The sequence below is a fragment of the Thermobia domestica genome, chromosome 6 (assembly GCF_964235325.1).
Source record: "Thermobia domestica chromosome 6, izTheDome1.hap1.1, whole genome shotgun sequence".
Taxonomy (NCBI): Eukaryota; Metazoa; Arthropoda; class Insecta; order Zygentoma; family Lepismatidae; genus Thermobia; species Thermobia domestica.
Window position 1 is genome coordinate 13,342,406 of NC_137459.1, and position 13,566 is coordinate 13,355,971.

The 13,566-nt window shown below is 35.2% G+C and overlaps 1 protein-coding gene across 2 annotated transcripts in view; it reads right to left on the minus strand.

Moving 5' to 3' along the window:
* LOC145687848 (leukocyte elastase inhibitor-like) overlaps positions 1-13,566 on the minus strand; it is a 313,393-nt gene that overhangs the window by 149,439 nt on the left and 150,388 nt on the right. For both annotated transcript variants that reach the window (XM_081761317.1, XM_081761319.1), the window contains exon 2: positions 4,603-5,313. In XM_081761317.1, the coding sequence (XP_081617443.1) occupies positions 4,603-5,276 (674 nt within the window). In that variant the 5' untranslated portion in view covers positions 5,277-5,313. The remainder of the gene's footprint in view (positions 1-4,602; positions 5,314-13,566) is intronic.

Below are 13,566 nucleotides of genomic sequence, written 5' to 3' on the forward strand. Positions count from 1 at the left end.
GTTTGGCTACCTACTATTTACCTAGAATCAGCCATAATTAGTATTATGAAAAATAGGTGTACTTATTACAAATTGAAAACTTGTAGTGCATAAGGAGGAAGTATTATTGAGAAGATTACTAATGCTGGCTTAGACGAAAATAAATCCTAGCAAAGTTGAATGATATGAATATCCTTTTATAGTAATAACAGGAAAATCAACAATTTTCTTTCGTAATACATGTAAACAAGTATAATAATTGCATAACACGGTAGAGAGTAAAATAGGATTACTGTTGAAGAATGCTCGCTTAGGAGGAATAGAAGAAAGTGTTTATAATGAAGCTAGATAAACTAGTCTGAATATTGGCTGCTTTCTGGCTCATCTAATATCGCACAAAGGAGAACACCTTTCTACAGACACACTTTCTCAAGAGTGGGAGTTGTGACGTAATAACAGAGAGACTAGAATCGACGCCAAGTCCTCCTACACTGTTCTATTGACCTTTCTCTTCCATCTCAAATGTTCAAGTCATCCATATTGGATAAGTACAGAACAACATTTCAAGTAGTTTGTCTCATGTTAAAAGGAATAAAAAAGATGACAATGTTTTTATTAGGCAGTCATATTTGTTCTCAGATCTGCTCGATGATAACTGAATTTCACTTTTTGTGGAAATTAGATGTTATCGTTAGTAGTGCATGTTTCGTTGTAAATGTTAACGTTAATACTATCCTGAATAAGACTGGTAAATCTAACATGACTTACATATCAGCACACCACTCTAAGAAATTACAGACTACATCCATAAAGTACACTTCAATTTGTACATTCAGTGACAAAAGTTATTTCCGTTGATGAAATTGCTTCCTTAAATAACTTCAGAATGGAAGGAAAATTTGGTTACAATTTTCAGTAAATTAAAAAGAATTGAATTTTCTGTACTTTCCAGCCATTCCATCGTCATTCCTAAAATAAATTTTACCACACGAAAACAACTTTTGTTGCTGACTGTATAAAGTGTGAAATATCAACAATCTCCAACTCCAGGAGTATTGTATAAACTTGAAATTCACTCGTAAAGTTCCTGTTGGGCGAGGTGGCACGAATCATCAGATTCCAGACAGAGAAATGTCATGGTTCAAACTATGTTAACAGATTGTCATACACCTGTTGAAATCACTGTAGTTAAGAAATTCACAGTCCCACCACATACACGCACAAATTTAAATTAATGAAACAAAAATGCAAATTTGGGTTCTATGGTGGTCATAGAGCGCCTAGATTGGGTGGTTAAATTCAGTATCTTTAAAAGAGATGAATTCACAGAAAGACACTGTTCTCTGCCGTCACAACGATATATATATATATATGTTTAAACTTGCTGTATTGATGTTTCTTGATGTAAAGGAAACCAGTAATAAGCTTCAATAGTATCCTATTATTGCCAGCAATTGAGAGAAAAAAAAAGAAAGAAAGGAAAGAAAAAATATTTAAAAAATAAATAGAGGCAAATGTTACTCTTGAAATTAGAATCTCAAGGTCCATTGAAACAAAAGAAAATGCTAAGGAAATCGTATTTGGCTGGATGTACGGTTAAAGACATCGTACAGTTTTCGTGCATTGCTAATTTGGTAAATAACCCTTGTTTTAATCCTAGTAATACAAAGAAAGAGATCGCTTCAAATAAATATATGCTTTACCTGCGTAAATGTTTTTCTTTCTTGAGGAAAATAGGTAAAATTTTCATTATACGTATAGTTTCCAAATTAATTCACGTGCCTGTACTTATATTTACTTAAAACTTAAGGAGCGCAGATCGAAATAATAAACTAAGCTGCAGTAAAACATTATAAAGTTCTGATGTGTGTTTGTAAGTGCATGCAATATTTTATCTTAATTGTTGGACTGTTTTGCACCCGGACTGTAAGAGATTTTTTTTTAACTTGAGAAATATTGTTGTTTAGAGTTTATAGTTTATTACACACTAAGAAATTCATTCAATTGAATTAAAATTCCCTAGGGACATCTGGGTCACTTTATGGTAAAAAATAGAAAGGAAAACGAAAAAACTGTACAGATTAAATAATGAAAATTCACACATTATAATAAGATCCATACTGTAATGAATATTCTTTAAAAAAAAAATTCAAATCTAGTTATTGATGAATATATATACCAAAAATAGTAGTGCATCTTTAAGAATATCTTACACAAAATTGCCCGAAAATATTACACTATAATAATAATAATAATTATAATAATAATAATAATAATAATAATAATAATAATAATAATAATAATAATAATAACTGATTCGTTGAAGCATACCTTTTCACTATCTAAGCTATATGAGAGCTGGGCCTAGAAATGTAAACTACCGTAATGCGTTCAAATTTGAAAGTTCTACACCGGAAATCGAACTCAAGACCTTGTGCCCCAATAGACATATACTAGCCGCTTGAATAAAGGGGATGTCTATTATTATTATTACTAGGAGGAGGAGGGGGAGCGGAGGAGGAAAACTGTGACTTAAAAGTTGTAATGTCAAACTGATTTCTTACAAGTTGGAAATTCGCATTAATATCAACTTTTACTTATTTACAAATATCTGATACATCTGCAATTTACCAACAGTGTATTTGTCTCTCTCTATAACACTAGCTAAATCAAATATACCACCATTACTCATCGACGAAATACTGTATATTCAGAGTTCTATATGAATAAGAATTCAGTGTGCAAGTTGTATCACGTTGTACTCGCAACAAAAACTCTTAGTAACAGTATCATCTTCATTAAAGTCAATCAAATTGATTAGAAATGATTTTACATGAAACATAGAAAAGAGCATTACACTGTCAGACTTCTTTCAATAAAACTGCACCAAAGTAAATAAAGCGGAACACAATAATATATTTTGCTATTTAAACAAGCAGTGATTATTTATATTTTTATACAATTATTATTTTAAATAAATTATGCTCCTTGTATTGCACATGATTTAATTTGGGGTGAATTTAAGCACTCGTTAACATGTTTCTATGATTCATGTTAAGGCAAATTCAGAACAGGTGTTTATTTTACTAAGATAAATGATCACTCTGAGCATTGTACAATTGCATTGTCATGCAAGGAACGCATATACCTATTTGACTGAATAATGCTCCAGAATGTTCTTCTCTCCAGGATTTTGGGGACGTGGTGGCTCAGTGGTAGAGCGCTCACCTCTGGTGCTTGGGGTCCCGGGTTCGATCCCAGCCCCCGGCAAGTGAACTTTGTGGTGGAAAACACCCGTGCGTGGGTTTTCTCGGTGTTATCCCGTTGCCTCCCACTTTCTTCGTTCCACCATTTCATTCATCTCTCATCATCACCGTCTCCTTTAGCCTAACCGGCATAACCGTGGGACGTAAAACTCAAAGATTTCGTTTCATTTTCTCTCCAGGATTTTAACTCCCTTTGGCTCCAATTTGCTGTATAATGAGATTTGATACAGCACAATTTATTTTTTTCGTCTATTAATCCATTCCAGAAGCGGATTTGTTTTAACCCGAGAAAGCCCACGTTAATAATACCCTTAAAAGACCCAGGGGGTGCCTGTGAGGCTCCCTGCTGCATATACAGGCTACCTGAACTCACCGCGACCATTTGTATTTTCCGTCATTAATAGGAAAGGCTAGTCACTACTTTGCTATGAAATCATTTGTCAATGGTAATAAAGAATGAACAGTATCAAATAATTAGAAAAGTACATACTTCAATAGGAGCCTCAGAGGCACTCGTTGGGCCTTTATGCTAGTATAAAAAATAACTCTATTTCTTCAGAGGTAAAAAAAATGCAATGCTTAGGAAACGCAATCAGAGGGTGTATTTCAAAGAGATAGAAGAATTCTATGGCGCAGGACACGGGACGAAATATCTATTAAGAATAATGGCATTAAAAATTGACCAGGGCGCCTCCGAGGGACCCCTTGGGCCTTTACGTCAATAAAAAAAAAACTATTTTTTTCAGAAGTAAAATAAGAAAACTTATGAACAACTCAATCAGGGGGCATATTCCAAAGAGATAGGAGAATTCTAGAGCAGAAGACACGCGACGAAACATCTATTAAGAGTAATGGCATTAAAAGTGGACCAGGGTGCCTCTGAGGCATCCCCTAGGCTTTCTCGGGTTAAAGAACATAGCTCTTCTAAGATAATAAAATGTAAGTATAAGGTACATTGATTTTAAATTTCGATACAATCAATACATTTTGCATTTTGCTTGTATTTGTAATCTATGAAATCATGTATTAAAAAAAATATTATGTAGAGTTTTATTTTTACAATTAAATTACTATACTTTAGTCTTTCATGCTATAAGAACATTATATTTTCCTTCACTTCAGTCCGTATATTTACACACTACATTATGTTAAGATTATATATATATATATATATATATATATATATATATATATATATATGTGTGTGTGTGTGTGTGTGTGTGTGTGCGTATGTGTATGCATATGACTTGCATAACAAATAAATACATCGATTATACAATGAAAAGACACGTAAGTGAGCACTGTAATAAAAAAAAAAATAATGCGAAAATAAAAGCTATGAATATTCAGCACTTACCTCCGTTGTGAATTTATGTAGAAAAGACCTTTCGCAAACGTCTGTGATTCGTCGAACCGGAAAAGCCACTTCGCCTTCATTGACAGGGCATTCACAAGGATAAGCTTCGTGCCTGCTGCAAGCGGTTTCGACAGCAGATCAGCAATTTTATTGTCTGTATTGCAACGGACCCAACGGTTAATCACATCGCGGGCCGCACTTTCGTTGTGAGAGAAGTCCACTTCATCCATCTTAGTCTTGTAGAACTCATCGAGGGCCCGCTCGTAGTAAGCTGAGACAGAAACACCAACTTGCTTAAACACACCGTTAGCCACTTTCACTGTATCATTGTAATAAGCATCCTGGAAATTTTCCAGAACTAATTTAAATGCATTGTGGACCTCTGAGTAACTAAGGTTGGTAAAATAAAGCACTTCCCTTAACTGACGAGACGTGTTGGACGCAGCCCCTGCACCTAGAAACAGCATGGATAACACATTTGTGATACTGTACGGCGAAAATATAACATTTTCTCGTCCTCCTGGTTCGTCTATTAGATTCCTGTATAAGTCCAATGTAAATTCAAAGTGTGCTCGCGATAGCCGCTGAACATTGGTCCCGTAAGCGGAACTAGCAAAATTACCAATCACATGTAGAATCACAGAAGCACCGCACAGCAGTCTCATCACCCACATTGTTGACAAAGTCCAGTTTCCGAAGTTGTACCAACCTCTGTAAACAGAGACAATATCACCATTACAAGATGTTTTCACAGAGATATTCTCATTAAGTACTCAAATATATGAATGTAGATTTTTAAGGTTTGTTTGAAAGAGCAACGCTACATTTAAGGAGCTGTCATATGTTTTCAAATCCTTATGTTTCAGATACTACAGAAATAATAATGCGACTTTCTTGTTGATAACCATCACACTTCTTTTTCATGTGCTACATTTTTCACTTCCTCAAATCTTTGTGTTCTTGGTAGCATGACAGTAGCTTTAATTATTTGAAAGAAAGAAAACAAAATCACGAATCTTCCACTTGTACTGAGAGTCAAAAGGAACACAGCTGAAAGGCCCTTCTGTGTCACCCCATTCTGCAGGAAACAGAGAAGAGATGCTGGCGCGTGTTGTTACTATCACACGTTTTTACAAAGACTTCACTTCATCGTTTGTGGCCTCTCGAAGCGCACAAAGCCTGAACGTCACAAGTGGAAACCAATGGAGCCGCTACTTTCCCTCAGCGCCAGTGAAAGACGCCCATGAGCGGAGGATGTAGGTCAATTTCACTTCAATCCGCGTAATTTGCAATGAAGTGTGAAGGCCATTACCTAGGACACTTCTCAACGGATGCAATTTATGATAAAAAAAAAAAGTTGGATAACATCTCAGTGTAATAGGTTGCATTATTAATGGCAATGCGCAACATTATTAGCAATACAAAAATATAAGCGGGTAACAATTTAATGAATCTCTTTGTCATATCATGATGCATAAGATTATTACATAGAAATATATTTCGTATGCGGTTTTCATACCTGCAGAAGCACACACTTCTTTCCTACTCTATTGTTGGTAATTAAATGCAGATCCGCTACTTAAGCTTTACCATTCCTTTTACATACTACCTGGAACAAAAGACACCTCTCCGGAAATAAAATACTACATTTAATTAACAATTTCATTAATTTATTTAATGCATTTTTTTTCAGAAAGTTGAATTGAGAACTTGTGAATTTGTGAATTCTATAAAGTTTATAATTCAGAAACGGGACTTCTGATTACATTGTTTGTTCCAAAGAGTATAGATGTTTAGTACTAAATTTTGGTAAGTAGTACGTTTACTGATAAGTGCTAGTTTAGTTATGATAAAATGTATTTTCATAGGATGTAAAGATACAAGCTGATTTACAGTTTCTGTCATTTGAAGAAGAAAAGTCTCAAGACAGCAATCAAGGCATTTGTACTGTGTTTCAAAAAAAAAAAAAAAAAAAAAAAAAAAAAAAAAAAAGACGATCCCAAGACTTAATTCACGTTACATTTTCAGCTGTTCCCCGCTTATTCACATGAAACCTTCATAGCATGAAAATAAAAATGATATTTTTGGTTTATTGTCCTAATTGATACGGTGACCCAGTGGAAGTGTACTTACTTCTGGTGTTGGGCATCTGAATGGGTGCCAATGAGCAACTTAAGTTTAACGCCAAGTATGGTGATCTTTAGGAGATGACTTATGCTATGTAACCAGGGGCGGGTCTATCATATGTGCAACACAGGGGACAGCAAGTTTCGTGGGGCGCCAAAATCTGCCATAACTATATTACTTACAATATACTTCCTGTTCGAAACAGACTTCATGATGATAGTACTTAAATTTACTAACCTGACTTCTATTTGAATACTACACTCTTAAATCATGTTTAGATCTCATTAGGTTAAGGTCATATGGATAGTGCTAAAGAAAATGCAAAACAAATCCCAGCATGAATTGCTTGATTGTTGTCAAATACAAGAATTCAATTCTCGAACTGCAGCAAACACCTGTTCCATTGAGTTAGTTATCACAGTTTTGATATGAAAACTAGTATTCTCTTTGTCACAAGCAAGTTCCTTATCATAGAAGGTGGAAACAAGTTCCATTATATATATATATATATATATATATATATATATATATATATATATATATATATATATATATATATATATATATATATTTAACAGACGTCGAAGGAAAATCAAGAAGTAAAAACAGAAGAGCTAGTTACACTGGAATTGCCAACTGATATATTGAGATTGAAGCTCGAAATTGAATTCTATAAAAACGATTACCATCTTTCATCTGCAGGTTTGTTTGCTTTATATTTCGTTAACATAATAGATTATCTAAAAAAAATAAAATAAATAAAATAAAAATAAAATAAAATAAAACACACAATGAAATTGTATCTGTGGTATTTAGGCCTTTCTGACTGCGAGCAAGGGCGCCGATTTCTTTGTAAATTTCGGGAAGCCCATTCAGATGCAGAAGGTATATATAGGCCTATTAACATTTTTAAGAGAAATTGCACTCGAATTATGCCAAATATTGTGTATTCATAAATACAATAGGGAGGGCCCACATGAGCTTTGGAGGGCCCGCCCCCCCCAGGATCGGCGCCCTTGACTGAGAGTATACTTTCCTTCCTGTTCATGATGGTAGCATACATAAAATCGTGACTTTCAAGATCTCTGGAGAAAGAGAAGCGGCAAATGATGTAATTGAATTTTAAGAGTTCACCTAACCTAATCTAACATATATTTGAATTATTCAATATCTGGTTCGATACCAAGTAAGTTTGTGGTGGACATATCGCGTCCGTGGATTTTCTCGTTGAAACTCGTTGCAACGTTTTTTTTTTATTTTTTTATTTTATTTATTATTTTTTTACTCCACCAAATCTTGCATCATCATTCATTCACCCGAATCATTGTCTCCCTTAGTCTGGGATAAACTGAAAGATTTGATTGTTTGTTGTTTTGTTTTCTTTAATGTCCCACGTTTACGCCCTGGATGATAAGAGATGGACAACTATGAACGAGTTTATAAAATGAGAAGCAACTGTTCGGAATACTCATCAAGAATTCACATAGTTTGTAATGGAATGAGAAGGGAAATGTAAGTAGTGTAATACAACTTGATGTAGCGTTCTTGATGTAAGTAATGTAGCGTTTAAAATTATGTTATGTTAGGTTGTAAGTACTTTTATATGTTGTAATTATAATATTTTGTTGATATTATTATACTTTGTCAAATTATATTATTCTTATTTTTTTTCGAATGCATTTATTAGTAATACAAATAGTAAAGTTAGTAAAGGATAAGTAACATTACATTTTAAAAATACAATACTACGAATATCTTTGTTAATCACATCAATAGCATTAGAGTAAAAATAAACTATACTTATATATTCCACGCATATTTAATTATATTGTACTTATTAATAAAGCAATTGCAAGATAATAAAATTTACTCACTCACCTTTACAATGGACTTGATATCGAAATTTATAATGAAGAATAGGACTTCATCATCATTTTCTCTGTGACCCCGAACGAATATTGACGAAAAGTTTTTATTGATACGGAAATCTAACGAAATGATGAGGAATGCGATAGCTCACTTGTGCAAGAAGGCAAGGCACGTGTAATGCTCGTGTCTCAATTTGATTTGTTTTTCTACACCTTCAACAATGAATTACTTGCACATAAATTCAATTCTAGGAGTGTTACTAAAACTATGTTAAAATACTAAAAAAAAAAAAAAAAAAAAAAGTGCTAATATTTCACTGTATATGTTATGAACGATGAAATGATCGTCAAGTTGTGATGTTTTTCACTTTTAACACACCGTTACCCGTCAGCTGACCAAAAGAAGAGAAATCCAGACTAAATATGTGAAACTCTCATAACCATTTGTGTAGCTAATTGCAATTAGCAATAGACGAGCTACCCTCTACCCAGTATTTTATACACTGCTCCACAAAACTTAAACAACTCGAAGAAAGTGGCAGAAAATAAAACGACACGATCACTGGACCAAGTATAATGAACAAACTGATGGTCCAGATGCACAATACAACACAAGTGAAGACAAACAATACAGTTAGGATGTACAGAGTGATCAAAACGTTCGTCACTCTGAGCACGACGATACCTCAACAGGTGAAGCTGGATTGTGCGAGGGCATAGACAGTAAATATGGCGTGTGACCACCACGAACAGCTATACAGGCACGACATCTGACCTCCATGCTGCATATCGGAGTGTTGATGAAGTCTTGCGGCAGATGGCGCCACTCCTCGAGGAGAGCTGTTTGCAGGTCAGGGAGAGTGCGTGGTGGTGGACTGCATTGCGCTAATCGCCGCCCAAGAGCATCCCACACATACTCGATGGGATTCAGGTCCGGCGAATATGCACGCCATGCAATACGCGTAATGTCTTCGCTCTCCAGATACTCAGACACAAGATATGCACGGTGTGGGCGGGCATTGTTATCCATGAACAGGAAGTCTGGGCCAAATACTCCGCGGAAATTGCGCACATGTGTATTGAGAATTCCATCCCGGTACCGTTGTGCTGTCAAAGTGCCATGTTGCACAATATGGAGGTCCGTTTTCCCATCCAGCATAATTTCACCCCACACCATAATGGAACCGCCGCATAGGACGGCCGTTCAGCAACGAAGTATGGATGATAGCATATTCCTGGCTCTCTCCACACTAAAGTCCGACCAGAATCAGACGACAGGCTGAATCTCGACTGAAGTCAAAGACATGTTTTGACTTCGTTAGTTTTTTTTTTTTTTTTCAAATTTAACAATTCATTACGTAAGACAAATTGCAACTTTTATATGCTATTGGGATTCAAGCCTCATGCTTTCGAAATGTCGACCCACCGCAGCAGACAACACTTTATTTTAAATCCAGAGTAAAATGTGAAATTCGGTAATGAAAAATGATGATAGAATCTGGGAAGCAGGTGCAACATACAATAAATAGTAAAATTTGTAACAGCAATTGATAGTGTTTCTCCTTTAGGGTAATTATAAGGAATTCATTATTAGATTTACAAATATTTGTTTATATATATATGAATCATTCATATATGTAAATCATATATGTAAGAAATAGGATGTAGCCATGTATTTCTTGAAACTACAATTTGTATTTTTTTTTTAACACGTTGGCCGCCATGTGCATACTTCTGATGCACAAATAGTGGTTCCGCACACGCCCTGTGCATAAAATTGATACACAATGCTAATGTCTGTTTTCAGCATAGGTCGAGTTTCATAAAAAAATTTGTTCTATTCCGATTTGTTTCCTTATTAAATCGGGTTCGTGAGGCCCTAAAATGGTACAAAAACTCCGGAGTTTTTTTTTTTAACAGATTTTGACTCCTTTTTGTCCGTGTACCAATTTTGATGCACGCGGCCTGTGGATACGATTTTTATGTTTTTGATTGTTTATTTTGTCTCACGACGCCATGTGCATCAAATATGTACACATGCATTGTGATGATCATGGTATATATATATATTTTTTTTTATATATACAAACTTCCAAATATATGTTACTTATTGTATTTTCTTTTACGTACAACTGAAGAAACTTCGAAACTTACGTTACAAAAGGTATTTTCTTTTATAAATTGTATAATATCGTAAAATTTTCTACAATTATATACGCAATAATAATGTAATAAATGAAACCTGAGAAGCATTTTTTTTATATCGCTTCACTCTTTATTTTGGCATGGCGGTATGTTTTTTGAAGAAACAGTCAAGACACGTACGTTTTATGTCTGTACAACCAGCACAATTGGTCGTAACTTTCTTTGAATTTTTGATTGCACTATCTCGTCCGTACTGGGCAGATAATGTATTGTAACAAACATTGCAGCGGTTTCCCTCCTTTCCACTTTCTTGCAAAACATGATTGCGACTTGGAGATTTGCATTCTCGCTGGTCACGTTCAGAATCACAACCAAAGATCAAAGCCACTGCGAGATTTTCACGAAACGTGGTTATGGATTTGTTCTTCTGTGTAATCTTTTTGAAAATAACATGAGAGTTCACTACAGCGGTGTTAGTCAGCAATTCAAAGGCAATTTTGCGATACCATTTAACACCCTTTCTAATAGTGGAAGAATATGCTGCCATCTGGTCCGAAATATCAATGAAGGATTTCACTGAATTGTAATCCAAAATAGTTTTCTTTTTTTTTGGTATTTCCATTTCTGTTGGTTACTTCTTGTAATTCGGGTATGCTTTCAATCGTAAGAAACAAAACATCTCTCTTGTCCTTCCATTTTCCGACTACAACGTTGGTGTTGCTTTGAAGGCAAGTCATTTCGCCTTTCTTCAATTTTGCATCGAGAACTTGCTTTGGATTGTGCTTTCTATTACTTTTCAAAGTACCTACGAGATGAGTTTGTTCCTTGTTGAGTTCATGTGCTAACTCAACGCTTGTATAGAAATTATCTGTATACAACACTCGCCCACTATTCAATAAAGGTTTCATCATTTCGAGTACAACTCTTGTTGAGAACGCTTGATCTTTCGGAGCTTCCTCTTTCCCACAATACACTTTTACATGCCAAGTGTATCCTACTTTTGCACACAATTTGAATAATTTCAACCCATACTTATGTCTTTTCCCAGGTATGTACTGTTTGAAGCCTACTCTCCCACGGAAAGGAACCATACTTTCATCTATATATATATATGTTTCTTCTAGTGTGTAAACTTCTTGGAAGTTATGGTTCATTCTTTCAACCAGCGGCGCAATTTTTCTCAGTCTATCCTTACTTTGCACCGAGTTGTCTGAGAGATGAAACATGCGAAGTAGCAACTCAAACCGATTACGAGACAGTATCTTACTTATATCATTTTTATACAACAGATTTTTAGACCAATATTTTTCAAGAGCAGGTTTATTGTCGAGCCTCATCCATAGGACAAAACCAAGAAACGTCTTTATCTCTTCATCACAGGTGTCAGTCCGCGTTGTCATTCTTAAATATTCATTGCAATTTTCATTTGCAATACTGTCTACAATGCACTGTTCTGCGTAGCGATTTGTCTCTGTCACGATCAACTGGATGATGGAGTCATCAACAAACAAACGATAATATTCTAACTCGTTCTGTTTGCCTTGTAATTGCCGAAATGCATTGTCCTGAGTTCCACTATCAACCATTGTAACGTTGCACTGGTGTAGATTACCACGTACTGCATTCCAGATTATTTTCGGTTCTGGGTTTCTTCTCAAGTTTGTTTTCGAAGAATCCATTTGAGAAGCTGTATCTGTTCCAGAGGAATCTGGATTTGTTGCAAGTACCGGTAACATTTCACGTTTCCTCTTGCACGTTTCCGGTGACATTTTACGTTTCCTCTTGCACGTTCCTTCTCGAGGTTCAGGAGAATTCCTATCACCAACTTGTAAGTAGTCATCATCAGAACTATCAATATGGCTTTCCGGAAAATATTCAGGATCATTACTATCAGTCAAGTTACTGAAAATACTGTAATTACTTAGGTCACTTGCACTGTATTCATCTTCTAACCACGGTTTTATCTTATCAGAATTGGCCATCGCTGTAAGGAGCCAACAGCATCGAAGAACGACAACAGTAATGCCCGCAGAAGGTCCTATGTATGAATAAAAGCACTTACAAATGACCAAATTTTCGACGATTCTCTGCTGCCAATATAAAAAAGAAAAACCTTCCGCTATTTATTGCGTTTTATTATTCAAGTCAACAATAAAATAAAACTTTCTTCCAATTAACAATATGCATTCACTAAACAGGCACAAAGCCTTTTGAACTTCCGACAATAATGTGTACCAGATGTATGCACATGGCCTGGTACAGAAAGTCTAGTTGTGTATCAAATTGGTGCACATGGCGCAGTGGGACGGGAACAAAAATAATTAATAAAATGTCTTGGCGTGGCGCAAAAAACTCCGAAATATGGCTTGGCGGCTAACGTGTTTTTCTGTAGCAATATAATTTATAACTTCATGGTAAAAGAACAGGCAACCCTATCCCTGCTCACTAAACTGAATAGATTGGTTAAAACTTTTCTCTACAAAGAGAGTTAAATTGTCCCAGACTCATTTAGCGCTGGATTTTTATATTTGAATATAACAGGGGAGTTTTTGGAAGGAAACGTCAACTAAAAAGGCTAAAAAAAGGCATAGGAGATATTCGTCAGGATCACCTCATGATGAAAATACGTGGATCTTTCATTTACAAAACAAGGACGCTAACTATTCGGTAAATGAGCTAAATTACAATTTAAAAACATTGAAGATACGTTATTTTAAAAAAATTCTTTTAACCATTTTCAGCAAGTATGCACATAAAACTGCAATGAAAAGAAGGAAAATGGTCATTTCCTTGAAGCCAGTAATCCTGTTTATCCTGTTGTTCT